At 42.1% G+C, this 17,233-nt stretch overlaps 1 protein-coding gene across 2 annotated transcripts in view; it reads right to left on the reverse strand.

The window, feature by feature from the left end:
• Positions 1 to 1,674: 1,674 nt before the first annotated feature.
• The window catches only part of ntrk3a (neurotrophic tyrosine kinase, receptor, type 3a), a 256,336-nt gene continuing 240,777 nt past the window's right edge, over positions 1,675 to 17,233 (reverse strand). For both annotated transcript variants that reach the window (XM_036953153.2, XM_036953129.2), the window contains exons 15-17: positions 16,063 to 16,306; positions 10,495 to 10,653; positions 1,675 to 3,995 (exon numbers count right to left, since the gene is read on the reverse strand). In XM_036953153.2, coding sequence (XP_036809048.1) covers positions 3,810 to 3,995; positions 10,495 to 10,653; positions 16,063 to 16,306 — 589 coding nt within the window. In that variant the 3' untranslated portion in view covers positions 1,675 to 3,809. The remainder of the gene's footprint in view (positions 3,996 to 10,494; positions 10,654 to 16,062; positions 16,307 to 17,233) is intronic.

Raw genomic sequence — 17,233 nt, forward strand, 5'->3', positions numbered from 1 at the left:
AAAGGATATCTAAAAGCTGGAGCCAAAACCTAATTTCATTGGTCATTTTCCCCCATTTCTGCAAGGTCAACTCATTAGAGTTGCAACCTTAGGCGCTTGTCCACTATCACCTCCTACCGGTCACAGTTACTTTACTTACGGTTATTAAGGCCATCTCCGGTAAGTGGAGGCCATCTCCGGTAAGTGGAGGCATTCTCCGGTAAGTGGAGGCCATCTCCGGTAAGTGGAGGCCATCTCCGGTAAGTGGAGGCCATGTATTCTTAGAAACAACTAATTCATCTCTTTTCTCTCTGATGGATAAATAAGACATAGACTTCACATAAAGACATGTCGCCCTCCACTTCTCTCTCCCCTCAATCGTCCACCCAAAGTCTCCCGCCCCGCCCCGTCCACAGTCTATCCCCCTCCCGCTGCTACCATCAGCACTAAAGCGTACTCTGTCCATGGGTCATTGAGCATTGATCAGCTTCAAGGTAAATGGAGTGTAAAATGCTTGGCTCTGGCCTTTCAGTCAAGTCACACACCTAATGATGAGAATCATCCTGAGGATACAGTGACAAGAGCCGTGATGTCTTGACACCTTCTGAAAACACAACGTCCCCTACACTGGGATTTATGCAGCACATTCCAACGGAGCTATAAGGGAGGGTAATGTGGACATATTTTATTTTGGTAACTGTTATCAAACTATGGTATATCTCATTTGAATATGATAGTATAGACTATCAATGTGCACTGTTCTTTACATTGTGGTTGCCTATAAGTTCCTTCCCTCAAGGTTACCTTGGAACATTTACATTTTAGTCATTAGCATACACGCTTATCCAGAACCACTGGATACATTTTCATACTGGTCCCCTGTAGGAGTCAAACCCACAACCCTAGCATTGCAAGAGCCATGCTCAACAACTGAGCTACATTCTCAATCCAGTGTGGAAATTGTTAATAAATGAGGCTCTGAGTCTGTTGTTTCCTATAGGAGCTTAGCTTGGGAAACAACCTCAGAAGTGACATGTCTGTTTCCTTCCAATTAGGACCTAATCTGGCACTAATAGTCTCTGTGCACTGCATATGATGTGTAAAATCTCCTAAGTCGCCCTAATGGCTTTTTTTTTCTCTTCAATTATAACCAGTCTGTAATTTGTGCACTCATCCATGGAGGAGGTGTTAGGAGAGGAAGAGGGCAGAATTGTTTACCAGTGGAGCCACAATCACAGGCTGGAGGAGAGGAGTGTACTGTGGTGCTCTACCAGGGGAAATCTCCATGACTTTGTGTGGGAGCTCAGGACTCATACAGCCGGGTGAATTGTAAAGCCATTGAATGCAGACAGCAGGAAGCAGCAGGCCTCAAACACGACAGGAATATTAAAGGAAGAGGCATCTTATCATACATAACTACAGTATGTCAGAGTCACACACCGGTCTTTGAAAGCTTCTGCAATCCTCCCCATCCCTGCTCGTTCATACAGAGAGAATGACTGGATCTCTCAAGGAATAAAATAGGAAACCAGATCAACAAATGTTCCTGTCACTTTCCCTTCCAAGCCAGATGCACCTAGGACACTTTGTAGATGTGAATTCAGAGATTAAGGTGAAGAGTATTTTTTTATGTTGTGATTAGGTAGAAGATGGGAAAACTACTTTTCAACTTCTTGCTAAAAAAGATGAGAAAACTTTGAGTATCTCGCCATTCTAACGTGAAGGAACTTTTAATTTGAAAGAAAAGTACAGTATTTGTAAGTTTGACCAGATAATTCATATTGAAGCTTTTAAAATACATTTTTGTTGAAGTAGGCAAATGATTCTGTACATAAACGTTAATATGAAATTGATCACATAATAATATATCACCTTGTTAAAAAAATGAAGATAGGCAAAACATGGTGCCAGTTTGGCTCAGCATTGAATAATTATGGATTTATCATTGGGGTGTTATTGAGACTAAACACAACCTTGAATGATTACATTACTCAGCGTAAGCAAGAGGAGAGAGAGCGAAGGAGAGCGAGAGAAGGAGAGAGCGAAGGAGAGCGAGAGAGAGCGATAGAGAGGGAGGTAGAGAGAGTGAGCGTGAGAGAGGAGCACTTTCTCCCAAAGCCCCAGTGTTTGTCATCACAGCGTAATGTTCCAAACAGCCCCCATAGCTACAGAGTGCTCCATCACTAATACGTAATGAATAATTCACGTCACTGTGGTCTGCCATGTTTGCTATTGTTTAACATTGGGAGAGCTGAGAAAGATAAAGGATCGTTTGCAGAAATCTTGCGCACATTGAGAGAAGAAAACATTCTCAAGCCTGCATTACAATAATGCTTTAACGTGAATGTACGTGTACAGAGAATGGAAAATGAGAGGCAGTTACTACTATTATATGAATGTATAGTGTCTAGTAGCACATTTCCTGTATAAACTCCAGAAATTGAAACATCAGAGTCATGACTATCTGAAGGCAGTAGAATAACATTATCCACAACCTGGAAAACAAGATGAAGTATAATACAATGCCATATAAATGTCATTTTCAGAACACAGCCAGTGACAGCTTATACTGCTATATCATAGCTATAGCTCTTTGCTCTGGCTAGATGTACATGAGATACATGGTGATACAGAATGTGGGGCTGAGAGCAAATCTAAGACTAGATTACGCTGAAAGAACAACAGTGAGCTGGAATGAGGGGAAGTGGGGGCGCTATGTAAGATCATCATAAATTCATACTGTAACTGTATGCATCCTGCTCAGTCTGTCTAAGCTCACATCATGATTACGCTACTGACAGTCTACTTCCTGTTCATGTCTCAACCTAACATCCTGACTCGTAAGGTCACATTGTAATCAAATATCCAAATCAAATGATAAGACAATTAAATTCATTAAAAGCAACAGAAACAACACACTGACCAGGTGAAGAAAATAGTAACACAAATGAAAGATTATCAAAATATCTATAGGATTCACTCACCATTACAACACACCAAGAAACTAAAATAATCTAAATAGGAAATGAAATAAGTTAACATATTTTTGTGACATAGAAATTTACAGTATATACATTCAATTTTAAATTAAGATGACTGTGTTGATTGTTGGCTCTGTCTTCCCTATGAGTTCCACATCTCAATGAAAAGCTGTTTCCTCTCAGTAGCCAATCGCCTTGTCGGATCCAGAGTCAGAGAATAGATCCAGCCAATCGGAGTGCAGTAAGGCTTTCTTCAAAAAGTCCCTGCCAATTGTCTGACTTGCCAATAACAAGAGGTCATCTCCAACAGGTGACATACAGTACCCTTAGCAAGAAACATGGCAGATATCCACACGTTGAAAATAAAAATAAATAAAAAATATATATAATATATATTTATAAAATGAAAAAGAAAATCACCTGGGAGTTTGATCTTCTGTCAAGCTGTCAGGATACCAAAAGCAAACCATTTTTCCAGGGTTTTCAGCTTCTTTTTTTTTCGGTGTACTTTTTGTAATTGAGTCATTTTCTAGCATTTTTTTTTTATTTTTTTTTTGTGATACTTTAAGTAGGCTGTTTTTACCAAAAAAAGAAATAATGTCCTCTTCATACAGTATTCAGTAACTGTACAATTTTAAATGCAGGTAAACAAAATGTAAAAGTGCTTTTTTAAATACTGTTATCCAGTGTATCGAAAGGAGTAGCAGGCACTTAAGTCCATCCCCATTTTGTAGGTGTTTGACAGTGGAGCAATAAGGTGCTCGTTGTTTGGGTTATTCCTGGGGTTTTGTTCATCTGTTGGGTAGAGACAGACAGAAAAACAGACAGATAGACAAACCCCAACGTACACTAGCCCAGGATGTCCAGGTAGACAGGCGTGGCTTTGCCCAAGGCATAGAGGATTTTCTGGATATCCTTGATGTTCAGCCTCTGCTGGGGCTCCCTCTGCCAGCAACCCAACATGATGTCATACACCTCCTTGGGACAAACTCGTGGCCTCTCCAAAACCCGTCCTTGCGTAATACACTCGATGACCTGGGGGCGAGAGAGAGCGAAAGAGGTCACAACCCAATTTAGAGTATTATACTGTTTACCAAGAGCACCATGAGACATTTACAGGCAGAATGATGTTTTGGTTAATCACCTTTACTACCATCCCACAGGCTATAGCACCACAATGTGTGTACTGTTACATGGACACAATGTCCAGGTCATAAGGAATATTTAGAAGTGAAAGGTTATGCAGTGCGCATAAACAAACACACAGATGCAGTGTTGTCAGACTTGCCTGTTGATGTAAATCGGGACATGTATCATTTTACATGTGATCCCTCTGGGGTATGGTGGGAATTAGGAGTGTATGAGCTGTATAGGTTGTTATCTATACATGTCACAATAAGGTTGCAGGACATTCGATTGGGCACCTGGGGAGCAGGTGAAGCCTAAAGCGGCACTGTTAGCCGAATTTGAAATAGAATTACAATGGAGCAGGCTGGAAACACAATTGAAATGTATTTACAGGAGGGCTGTGGTCACCATTTAAGCAATGCATTAAGTATATATACCACATCGTGGGTCCATTATTTTCCAATTTCCATCGTACAGCAGCCTAGCACAAGAATGTACTGTGTAGTCAAACCTTCTAGGGTTGCTATTAGCGAGAGCCCTTGTGTGAAGGAGAACAATGGCAGAACAGACAGCCATTTTCTTCCTAATATTTTTTTTTTGCAAGCTGGAATAAAAATATAAGAGGACCAATGTTTCTATAGCACATCTGTGCTGTTTCCGTGTGATGTTGTTAGGCTACATCGTATCATTGTTTCCTCCTCAGAGTGCACTGTCGAATAAGTGATTATATCAAGTTCTTTGTGGATGGATTTAACTAGCTTGCTAGTAAGTACGCTACACATTAGGAGATTAGAAGACCATCAGTTGAATATGGACTGAAAGACAGACGAGGACCACTAATGCACCATTCATTACGCCTGAGGAGTCCGTTGCGTCGGCTGTCATTCATTTCAATGGGGAACGTCCACAGTTGAAGGCTCTGTTGTGAAAAGTTACCAAACCACAGAACAAGAAGAAAATGTGGTTTTCTGCGATGGCTTTATGGGATTGCTAGCAATATGTAAACAATTACCTATTCCTATAAGTGATGTTTTATTATCACTTGAAACAAAATGTTTCTCCTGTCTTGAATGAAAATATCACTTTTATTTTTAATATGACCTCTGATGAGACTAGTCGCTCCTTCATCTTGTCTTGTATTGTGGTGAAACCCTATGCTCTTCGTTCAGTAGCGGAACGAAATTGCATGAAGATGACGTACGGCTTAATAAAGAGGACCTCTAACCAAGGTGAAAAGAGTGAAACGGGGCGGGATCATCGACTTAACAAATCGGGTGCTGTAGGTGTCCTGGAGGGGAGGTAGTTTGCGTTGGGCAGACAGCACCACCCTCTGGAGAGCAGTTGCGGGCGGTGCAGTTGCCGTACCAGGCGGTGACATAGCCCAACAGGAAAATCTTAAATGTGCATCTGTAAAAGTTTGTGAGGGTTTTAGGGGCCAAGCCAAATGTATTTTTCTGAAGTCTATGATCAGCTCTTTTGTTTTTGTTGACGATGAATGAGAGGTTATTTTCCTGCCACCACTCTCCCAGGGCCCTCACCTCCTCCCTGTAGACTGTCTTTTCATTGTTGGTAATCAGGCCTACTTTTACTTACTTAGCTCTTATGGTTGTCCATCGTATTCGATGATGACTTCCACTGAGTTAACAGTGAATTCTTTGGTGACTGTAGAGTCCAATCCGAGATCCACAAACTTTATTGGATGTGGGGCAGTGTTGGCAGATATGCAGTCTGTGTTGGCAGGGGCAGGCATGGTTGTATGTCTCCTGAGCTGTTTTTGATGTCTCTTTGTGCTCCTCTCCTCCTCCCACCTCTGTACACCGCTGGTGGAATGGTTGGCAGCAGCATCCTCTGGGGCCCCTGTGTTGAGGATCAGCGAAGTGGAGTTATTGTTTCCTACCTTCACCACTTGGGGGCGGCCCGTCGGGAAGTCCAGGACCCAGTTGCACAGGGCGGGGTGTATACCCAGGGTCCCGAGCTTAATGATGAGCTTGGAGGGTACTATGGCGTTGAAGGCTGAGCTATAGTCAATAAACAGCATTCTTACATAGGTATTCCTCTTGTCCAGATGGGATAGAGCAGTGTGCAGTGCGATGGCGATTGCATCGTCTGTGGAGCTATTGGGGCGGTAAGCAAATTGAAGTGGGTCTAGGGTGTCAGGTAAGGTAGAGGGGATATGATCCTTAACTAGCCTCTCAAAGCACTTCATGATTACAGAATTGATTGCTACGGGGATAGTCATTTAGTTCAGTTACCTTTGCTTTCTTGGGTACAGGAACAATGGTGGACATCATGAAGCATGTGGGGACAGCAGACTGAGATAGGGAGAGATTGAACATGTCCGTAATACTCCAGCCAGCTGGTCTGCGCATGCTCTGAGGACGCGGCTAGGGATGCCGTCTGGGCCGGCAGCCTTGCGAGGGTTAACACGCTTAAATGTGTTACTCATGTCAGCCACGGAGAAGGAGAGCCCATAGTCCTTGGTAACGGGCTGCATCGGTGGCACTGTGCTATCCTCAAAGCGGGTGAAGGTGTTTAGCTTGTCCGGAAGCAAGCCGTTGGTGTCCACAACATGGCTGATTTTCCCTTTGTAGTCCATGATTGTCTGTGGACCCTGCCACATACATCTCGTGTCTGAGCCATTGAATTGCGACTCCACTGTCTCTGTACTGAGTTTTCGCCTGTTTGATTGCCTTACGGAGGGAATAACTACACTGTTTGTATTTGGCCATATTCCCAGTCACCTTGCCATGGTTAAATGCGGTGGTTCGCACTTTCAGTGTTGCACAAATGCTGCCTATCTATCCACGTTTTCTGATTTGGGTAGGTCACAGTGGGTACAACATCTCCTATACACTTTCTGATCAACTCAGTCAACATATCCGTGTATTCGTCAATGTTATTCTAAGAGGCTTCCCGGAACATATCCCAGTCCCCATGATCATAACAATCTCGAAGCATGGATTCCTATTGGTCATACCAGTGTTGAATAGACCTTAGCACGGGTACTTCCTGTTTGAGTTTCTGCCTCTAGGAAAGGAGGACCCACATTTTAATTGCATAGACCATCAGGGGAAATCCAGAATATCAAAAGTGTTGCACAAGCATGAAGATCGAGGGGGCGGAGGGGTCGTTCCTGCAGCTGTGCCCACATGCAGGAAACCAATGGGTTAGTCGAGGGTGGGCACAATCAAAATGGATGGAAAATTACCTAAACCACACATACCGTACTTGTCAGGTATAGTACGATTTTATTTTACATCATTACATTTATTTTACATTGAAATATCCAATTAATGGTGGTCAACATTGAGAGAAAGAGGCATAGTTTTTGCGCTCTAATGCACTGAAGTGGGCTGCTCCTGCCCCCCAGCTGAGAATGGAATGTTCAAAATGAAACAAATACTTGACATTATTGATAACCTATTGATCTGGTGTTTTCTGTTGAATGAGTATGAGAATAGCTTCAGGTTCACATCCACAGTCAAAGACAAAATAACCTGTCATGAGCAATAATTACCAATTAATCCACTCTGTGCTGTGTCAAACAGGTCAGGGATGACAACGGGATTGCAATGCTAGTTAGGCACACTCTTCAGTTTTATGTTATGTTGTTTATGCTGTCATGTTATTTTGCTCTGCTGCTCATTGTGATTAGATAGCAGGTGTGTTTATTGCTACATATTATACAGAAACCTGTTTAGCAAAAAATAAGACTACTTAAATCTAGGGTTAAACAATTACAATTGAGTTGGATAGCTTTGTTGTGCAGTCTGTGTCTATTTTAGGAACAGTGAGAGGCTGTGTTGTCATCAGCGTGATATGCTGTCTGCACAACTGTAGCCCGAAGGCGAAGAGCTCTTTCCACAGGCGTTCAGTCAGTGAGTCACCCCTCAGCCCCCCAGACTGCAGCCCAGCCTTGTTACATTTACATTCACAGCACCTCCACATAATTCATATTTATAAAAGACTTCTGGCGTGGGAGACCTTGTTGTTTCTCTACCTATGGCTGGCCTCAGCATTGATTTATAATGCTGCTTTTCAGCTCTCAACGTAATAAGACAAGTTAGAAAAGCTGAAAGCTGCCGTAAATATATTAATTTGATAAACAATGTCCCTGTCAAACTGTACATGCTGATGTTTGGCTAGAACCCCAAGCAGTGTTCTGACATTTTAATTATCATGCATTTTTAGGTTTGGTGGTCTGCACTGTGTATTATTGCAACCCACTATTTCACCAAAGTCGCTGCACAACAGTAAATTAGTATAGTGCTTCTGTCAATGTCTACAGTGTGATGTCTTTCTGCTTGAGAGGAAGATCAGTGGCACATGACTGCACATTATCATTACTGTCATGTACTGTATATAGAGGACCTGCAACAAAATGGCTGCTCACCTCTTATTACCCTTTATTTTTTTAGTGTGATTTATGGTGTCTGAAAGGCATGTGTGTGTTTGTGTGTAAGTGGGAGTTGAGACTGGGAATGATTTGATTTCAACACGCTCAGCTCACACTAGTATAATGTAGGTGCTGCTCTCTTGTCATCTTTGCTTAAGTCAGGGATAGGCAACTTTAATCTGAACTCATCACGAGGGGCCGCAGTTGCTTGCGGGTCTGCAAACCCACCCACATCCATAAACACATTTTAAAGGCCTCACTCTTGACAGTAGACAGACATCCAGTTAATTTCGCCATGGGGCGTAGAGAAAACGTTGCAGTTTTAAAGCAAGTTTGCAGCAATACTACATATGTGGCCATGGGGCGGAGAGAAGATTTTGCAATTTTGTAACTCATTTCATGCAATTCTACTCATTTTGCCATGGAGTGGAAAAAATGTCTGCAGTTTTTTAATATGATATCTGAGTGAGACTGACTAACAAAATCAATGGCGACCACGATTACTAAATTCAGATAGCTGGCCACTAGACTCATTTACTAGACTAATTTACTCATCTAAAAATGTTTTGCTGACATGGGCTAATGGACTGACTCGCAGTAATTATGTTTCCATTAAGTTGTCCAGTGTTTTTTTGTCGACATGTAGAAAGTTTGCATAGAAAATAGATGTGTCAATTGCCTGCAAGGGTGTTTCCATTTAACCATCTTGTGTCGATAAAAACCTGCTGGATATAATGACATCACATCTAAAACTAAAAATGTTTTGTAAAAACCTAGTGTCAAATAAAAAAAATCTTGGTTGAAGTGTTTCCATTAACCATTTAGGCAAAATGCGCATATGAAGAAATTGTTGACAGCCTATATCCCTCCCACCTATCTATTTTATGTTTCAGATGCCCCACGAAAGCCAGTGTGAATAAAATGCAATAATTGACTAATATTTTCTGTATTCTTATAATTCTCATGTGCCGATCAACGTATCGCCACGGTCTATGGTCGCCATGGTGAAATTTACACTCCTGTAGATCTGAAATAATTGGAAGGGCGAATCTTGTCAGCCAACCAGAAAAAAAAGTGACGCAATTCAGGCATTCTTGAAAGTCAGCACAATCGTTGTCCTGCAAAGAAACGTTATTAAAAAACATCACGTCAAAAGTATTCGGCAATCATAATTTATTTGAAAAACAGTTTCCATCATCATTTGTCGCAATAAAGAAAGTTAAAAATAAAATAAATAAATAAAATGTCGAACAGATAAAAATGTTGTCCATCTTGGCAGAATGCCTCCTATTGCTGCCGTTTCCATTTCACATTTTTATTTTTTTATCACATTGCTTTTGTCGAATAAACCTGGGTCAATGGAATCCTGCCTAGTGACTGGCATAACAAGAGAAAAACTGCTGATGCACAACCACATTTCAAAATTGCACCATGTTTATTCTACTATTCTAACTTGCAACAGTAAATTGAGGGGGGGATTGATCCGAGGGCCTTCAAAAGGGGAGCTGTGGGACGCCAGTTGCCCATCCCTGATTTACGTCTTAATTGATTTCTCTTCTAGTCCAATATTGAGCCCAAAGGCCACTCTAAGAATAGGCCAATTTACCTCACACTGCACCATTCTAGGGATTAGTAAGAGACTGTACTGGATAGTAGTCTTGGCCAACTGTTGGATGCAGGTTACTGCATTGTGTGGTTTTGTTGCTTATTATCATCACTGTATTGCAGAAAAAATGGCAGTATACGAAGATGGGTGTGCTTGGCCAACAGAACAGGAAATATCTCTACATTTGGCCCATGAGGTCTGTCAACAGCCTTCATATTGGATTTACTTTCTAAACCCAAAATACAGGCATACTGCATACCGGTACCCCCTGTATATAGCCTCGTTATTGTTATTTGATTGTGTTACTTTTCATTATTTTTTACTTTAGTTTAATTGGTAAATATTTTCTTAACTCTTTCTTGAACTGCACTGTTGGTTAAGAGCTTGAAAGTAAGCTACAGTACCTCATTGTTGGCCAGTTGAAACCATGGCTGCTTCCCGTAGGTGAAGATCTCCCAGAGGATCACGCCAAAGCTCCACACGTCGCTCTCTGTAGTGAACTTCCTGTACATGATGCTCTCAGGGGGCATCCAACGGATGGGCAGCATGGTGTGGCCCCCCACCTGGAAGCGAGAGAGAGCGAGAGAGAGAGAGAGAACAACAGATGTCAGCACACAGCGTTATAGACCTGGACTAACGGCTCAAAGGGATTTGAAGGTTAAATCACAACTGAAAAAGAAAAAAAAGAAAACTACTGTACATGTGAAAGAAACTGTAAAGAATACTTTTTTTAATTACATATTCACCGAAAGGCATGCAGCAGACACACTTCGAATACTTCTAGATGGTCTTTTCTAGTTGTTTTTAAAAAAAAAACGTGTATTTTTCTTGTAAAATATTTGAGAAGAAGGGAAACCTACACAGCCCTGTAACACAGAAGATGAAGAAGAGTCAATGAGGCTCAGCTGGGAGGAGGAAGAGAAGATGGAGCCAAGAGAGGGAAGGAAAAAGGATCCATTAAAGAAGTTTGACAGCTTCAAGCCATGCAGCAACATAAATGAAGTCTTCCCCTCAGCCTTCCCTTCCCACTGTCTGTCTGACTGCCAGATATTATAAGAGTAAAACAATGAGCTACTAATCATCTGCGCCCTCCTCTTTAACTCAAAAGGATCGTTTCAAAATCGGTTTCCTATTCATGTAAATTGCACTGTGTTAATCATATCTGTGGAAGAGTTGAACAAGAGTGACGTTTCAATGGTGGATGTCTGATTATTGTTACTTTCAACTCTTAAGTGGTAGCTGCATATTAATTACAGAGCTCATTAGCACTGAGCTCACTATGGGTCAAGGTATTGACGGAGCATGTGAATACAAAAGAAGTTAACATTACATTACATTCCCACATGAATTATACTGTAGCTACAAAGGATCGGTCTACCATGTTCTCCATCTATAATAACAGTGTATTATAGCATCCGTTCCTGTTCTGGTGATTATGTATTGTTGGTTTTCTTTGTTCAATTTGGCCCGCTGAACATTATAATAAGTTGTTCCGTTTTACAACATCTTCAACATACTCACCCGTTCCTTCTCCCCCTCCTCCTCCTCCTCCTCCTCCTCCTCGTCCGCCTGCTCTCCTTTTTAAAGATTTATGACGGTTTATTAATGAGATCATGGTAAAATGTCTGCCGGACCAGGTCCCATAAAGCCTGTGTGAACATGTAACCCTAACGACTACCACACTCTAGTGATCTTCTTCCAAAGCTGAAAAGAGAAAAAAAGGGCAGGATGTTTCAAAAATAAAATGTTTTCATGTGTTCAATCATATAAATAACCCATATAGCTTATTGTAAATAAGGCAGATGCACATTTCAAATGTGTGTGTACTGTGCAGAGAAGGGTATAACAGTTTTAATGCATTTTTTTGGCACATTAGGGAAAGGGCTATTTGTCTATCATGCAATCCACACTACAACCCTAATATCCACTGTAAAATCAACTTAAATGTTCTTACCTCGAATCCTCACCTTTGTCATAGCTCTACCCTACTATACCATCTCCTGATTCAATCCTAGTACAGTACATTTGCAAGGGACTCAGAAATGAATTGGTAACCCTGCTGCAATGACCTGACACTCTTTCCATTCTGCTGAACCCCTGACTATTGACTTCATGTGAACAGATTGTTCTTCACCAGACCAATGTTGTTGGCACTACATGGTACACCACACCCTAGAATGCAGGCTGGTGTCCAAAACAGTAGAACAGGAGGATGATACAAATTCACATACCGTTTTAAAGACTTACCACAGTTCTATGATATTTGCAGAATTCATAGGTTGTACAAGTGACTGCCAAAATAATGGAAACACTTGAGTAAATGAGAGATACAAAGTATATTGAAACCAGGTGCTTCTACACAGGTGTGGTTCCTGAGTTAATTAGGCAATTAACATCCCATCATTGTTAGGGTCAGGTATAAAATGCTGGGCAGGCCATTATTTTGGCTACAGTGGCTATGCCCCCATAGGATGCCAACGCCCCCGTCCACAGGGCTCCGAGTGGTCACCGAATGGTTTGATGAGCACGAAAAGAAAAACAATGTAAACCATATGCCATGACCGTCTCAGTCACCAGATCTCAACTAAATTGAACACTTATGGGAGATTCTGGGGCGGCGCATGAGACAGCGTTTTCCACCACCATTAACAAACCCACCAAATGATGGAATTTCTCGTAGAAGAATGGTGTTGCATCCCTCCAATAGAGTTCCAGACACTTGTAGGTTCTATGCCAAGGTGCATTGAATCTGTTTTGACCTGTGGGGGCCTAACATCCCATTAAGACACTTTATGTTGGTGTTTCCTTTATTTTGGCAGTTACCTGTATCTGCAAGACAGATTTGTGTTTGTTATGGTAGCTCTGTCTGTCTTGGAAGACTAGATCTGGTTTTCGGAGTCATGTATTTGTTAACTTGTTTATGTGTTTGTGTGTCTGTGTGTTGGGAGATTACATTAATTGATTGAATTTCAATCAATCTTAATGGCTTCTCCCTGGCAAGCACCACCCTGAATTCAGTCTGGGGTTGAACGGAGGACCGTGGAAGCATATCAATCAGAGTGTGGCCTTCCCTTGTAGCGGAATTAAAACTGTCAGGGTGATGACAAAAACACCAACACAATTTAAAAGCATAGCACAATTAGCATATAGAGAGAAATTAAAGTATAGGTAATTTGTGTACTCAGACTGACGATAACATATACATTGATTGAAGCAACCGTCATATACATTTTCAATACTGTCCTTCCATGTACAGTCTGGTCCATAATTATTGGTACCACTGATAACGATGAGCAAAAAAATATACTCTAATTATACACATATTGCATGCAAAACAAAAAGACAATTGTATTATTATATACTGATACAATTGCTCAGAGAATGAGATCTTGTTTAACAGCTAATAATACAATTATCAGATAGGGGTAAAAAAATATTGTTTTCAGAACTCCAACACCCTACCTGTGCGAGGATAATGACACTGAGCCTATATCTAAAATGTTGGAGTTGGAGAACACGTTGGGAGGGATCTTAGACCATTCATTCATACAGAATCTTTCCAGATCCTTGATATCCTTCGTCTGCGCTTATAGTTCGGAGACTGAGATGGCCATTGCAAAATGTTTATTTTGTGGTCAATTAAGCATTTCTTCGTGGATTTTGATGTGTGCTTGGCGTCTTGCTGGAATATCCACTTGCCGCCAAGTGTCATGCTCCCGGTATAGGCAACCAGGTTTTGGCTAAAAGTGAATGAAGTTCATGATAGCGTTGACCTTTAACTAGGACCACAGAGCCAGTGGAAGCAAAATAGTCCCATAACATCAATGATCCACCACCATATTTTACTGTAAGTTTGAGGTACTTTTCTGCATACGCTTCAGTTTTTCGATGCCAAACCCACCACTGGTGTGTGTGGCCAAAGAGCTCTATTTTCATGTCATCTGACCATAGCACCGGTTCCAATCCAAGTGCCAATACCGTTTATCAAATTCCAGGCGGCGTTATGGTCAGATGACATGAAAATAGAGCTCTTTGGCCAGACACACCAGTGGTGGGTTTGGCATCGAAAAACAGAAGCGTATGCAGAAAAGTACCTCAAACCTACAGTCAAATATGGTGGTGGATCTTTAATGCTATTTTGTACGGTATTTTTTGCTCATCTTTATCAAGGGTGACAATAATTATGGACCTGACTGTATGTCATTACGTTCTAAAGAGCAGATGAATCATTATAATGAAGCTTTCCTCATTTGGGACAATGGCATTGGACTGTTGGATTAACATTGCAGTTTACCAACAGTGGCTGTTGAGGAAGTGTAAAGGAATTATACACCCAGCATAGTTAGTTAAACAGTGATCTGAATGAAAATGCATTCCTCTATGACGTGATGTCATGCTAACATTGTCCGCTGCCTCTCAAACTGCTGCATGACACATGCTCAATGCACATTCATGTGCATGTCAAGGTTGCCTGCCTTCGCGTTGCCTTTCAGATTCACATAGCCTTGCTATTTGTTGTATCGTTTCCAACAGGGTCTATGAAGCCATGTCATACTTCTCAGCTCACAAACACAGTGCCATGTCAGATCTGTGTGCCTGCCTGCAGACTGAGAACCAACAGCTAATTTGGTTTGGGGGAGCCCGGGCATCATTTTCATTATACAGATGGGGCTGTCAGATATGCTGCCTGTGAAAAACCTAGCTCAGACTGTGCTCTTGCTTACTGTGTCATATCCCCTGAGGGCAGTTTTCTTGGTTTTCCTGAAGGAGAGGAGCGGACGTCAATATGTCAGCAGTGTCAGGGAGATATGTTCTTGGCAGCCGCCCCAATTTATAATCACTCAACAACAGGGAATGTGTCCAATGCAGTTACGACCTCCTAATCTCTCAGCTCTGTCAGTGGACCATACAGCAGGCCTGGTCTGGCAGAGATGCCCAGGTCCAAAATGGCAAAGTCCCAAAGACGCTGCCAGACCAACAGGGGGCAGTCCAGCAGTCCTGGTAGTAGTCTGGTGGTGATTCCGTCTCTCACTGGCTTTTCTTTCTATACCATACCTTAGTATCTAAAAGGAGAAAAGCCACATGACCTCACTCTCTGAGGGTGTCTCAGGGGGAGGTGGGACGTGAAAAAAAAGAATTTCTGTGTGAAATATAAATGTGTTTTTTTGCATGTCCCAACTTCCCCTGATACACCCTCTGAGAGTGGGGTCACGGCCAGCAATTAGAGTTAAGTGCCTTGCTCAAGGGCACATCCACAGATTTTTCACCCTGTCGGCTCGGGGATTCCAACTAGCGACATTTCAGTTACTGGCCCAACGCTCTAACCAGTAGGCTACCTGCCACCCATTTTACTTAGCTGCTTATTGCGAAGGTACCATTAAGGAACAGTAGCCTGCAGAACACATTAAGTAGGATGAGACTCAATGGACTATTTGACATTTACTGCAAATGTAACTTCTTTTTCACAATGGCAATTACAGTCTGTATCTAGTGAAAATCCCCTGTGCCACAGTAATAATCCCTTTGTAATGCCAGCACAGCTTCAGCAACTCCATTCTCATCTCGGCTAAGAGCTCTATATTCTGGTCACCGGCAAGAAGTCAAAGAAATACTATTTTGCTACAAACAAAATAGAGCAAGAGTGGTTCTGCCCTAGACGTGGCACATCTTCACAAATGGACATATTGAGCATGCATCACTTCTCCTTGTACATTTGTGCATTAGTAAAGGTAAAGAGTTCAGGGCAGGGCAGGTATCAGTAAAGGTCAACAAACACAGGCAGGTGAATGCAGGGTCACCGTCCACAGCCACTGTGTCAAAATACCACCTGTTCTCTAAAAACACTGGACGGTGACCAAAAATACATTATTGAGTTGATTATGAATGTACAGTATAGCTTGATTTAACAAACATGCAAATACATTTACAACATGGAATCATTTGTTATCTATAAAACATATGAAGGTGCTTACCCTGTAGTAGTCTGTGCTGTAGATGTCCCTGGACATTCCAAAGTCACCAATCTTCACCAGCAGGCCGTTGCCCACCAGGCAGTTCCGAGTGGCTAAATCACGGTGCACAAAGTGCTGGGAGGCCAGGTACATCATCCCCGCGGCGATCTGAGTGGCAATGTGCAGCATCTGAGACAGGCCCAGCTCCCCATTGGTCTGCAGCGGCTGTCCGTCAACCAGGATCATAGCGTCGGGCCCATGGGCTCTGTGGATTGGAACGGGAGGGAGGGAGGCAGGCAGGAAGTCATCAAACCAAAAAGGACTTGAGCTCAGACCTAGTGAACTTGTCTCAAGACAGAATCACCATAACTAACTTCATATTGCATTTTGAAATGGATTATTATTATAGCTGTGAATAATATGTGACAGAGGTATGTTATTCAGTTGTAATGGATTGGACATTAGATGCATTTTACAGTCAACCTTTAATTGAGACAGGAACATTTACAATGTCATTAATGTACAGGGCCACTGGGTGCAAAACCAACAGGAGCTTCTCCGTATGAATTAATTCAGAGAAACATTCACGGAAATGCTATTAGTCATGACATTTGCATGTGTAAAGCCACCAGCAAGCCGGCGTCTGCCTGATCTGTCTCTGCTATTGAGCACCAATGTTCCCTGCCACTGCAGAGGATCCAGAGGTTTAACAATATCCAACTATAAAGGGAGATCAGCCATCTCATTTGCAATCTGAGTCACAGTTTCCCCAGTCTGTGGCGGCTCAGTCAGCAGTCTGCCGTTACACAGTGTTTTGTGGTTTTACACTTAACAGGTCATCGCTACTTAATGTACAGTGTGGCGAATAGGAAGTCGCTGCTGCTGGCACTGGGTGACAGGTCTAGTGGAAAACATAAACATTGTATTTTCCCTCCTGTTTCTTGTACGCTACAACGTTTCTCTGAGGGGAAACAATCTATGAATTACAGCCTGATGCTTGCGGTACGACCTCAGGGTTGTTTACTTGAATGTAGAAATTAGGAAATGGACAATAACTTATTTTATCTCTGGAAATGATCACATCTATTGCGTTTCTGGCCAAAGGGTTTATTGTATGACCACCTCTAACACTGCTGATCATTATGTGTACAGTGGATCAGTACATCACTACTGCGGTGCAGTCAACCTGCCA

This window comes from Oncorhynchus mykiss, chromosome 2 (assembly GCF_057628025.1).
Source record: "Oncorhynchus mykiss isolate SJ-2025 chromosome 2, ASM5762802v1, whole genome shotgun sequence".
Taxonomy (NCBI): domain Eukaryota; kingdom Metazoa; phylum Chordata; class Actinopteri; order Salmoniformes; family Salmonidae; genus Oncorhynchus; species Oncorhynchus mykiss.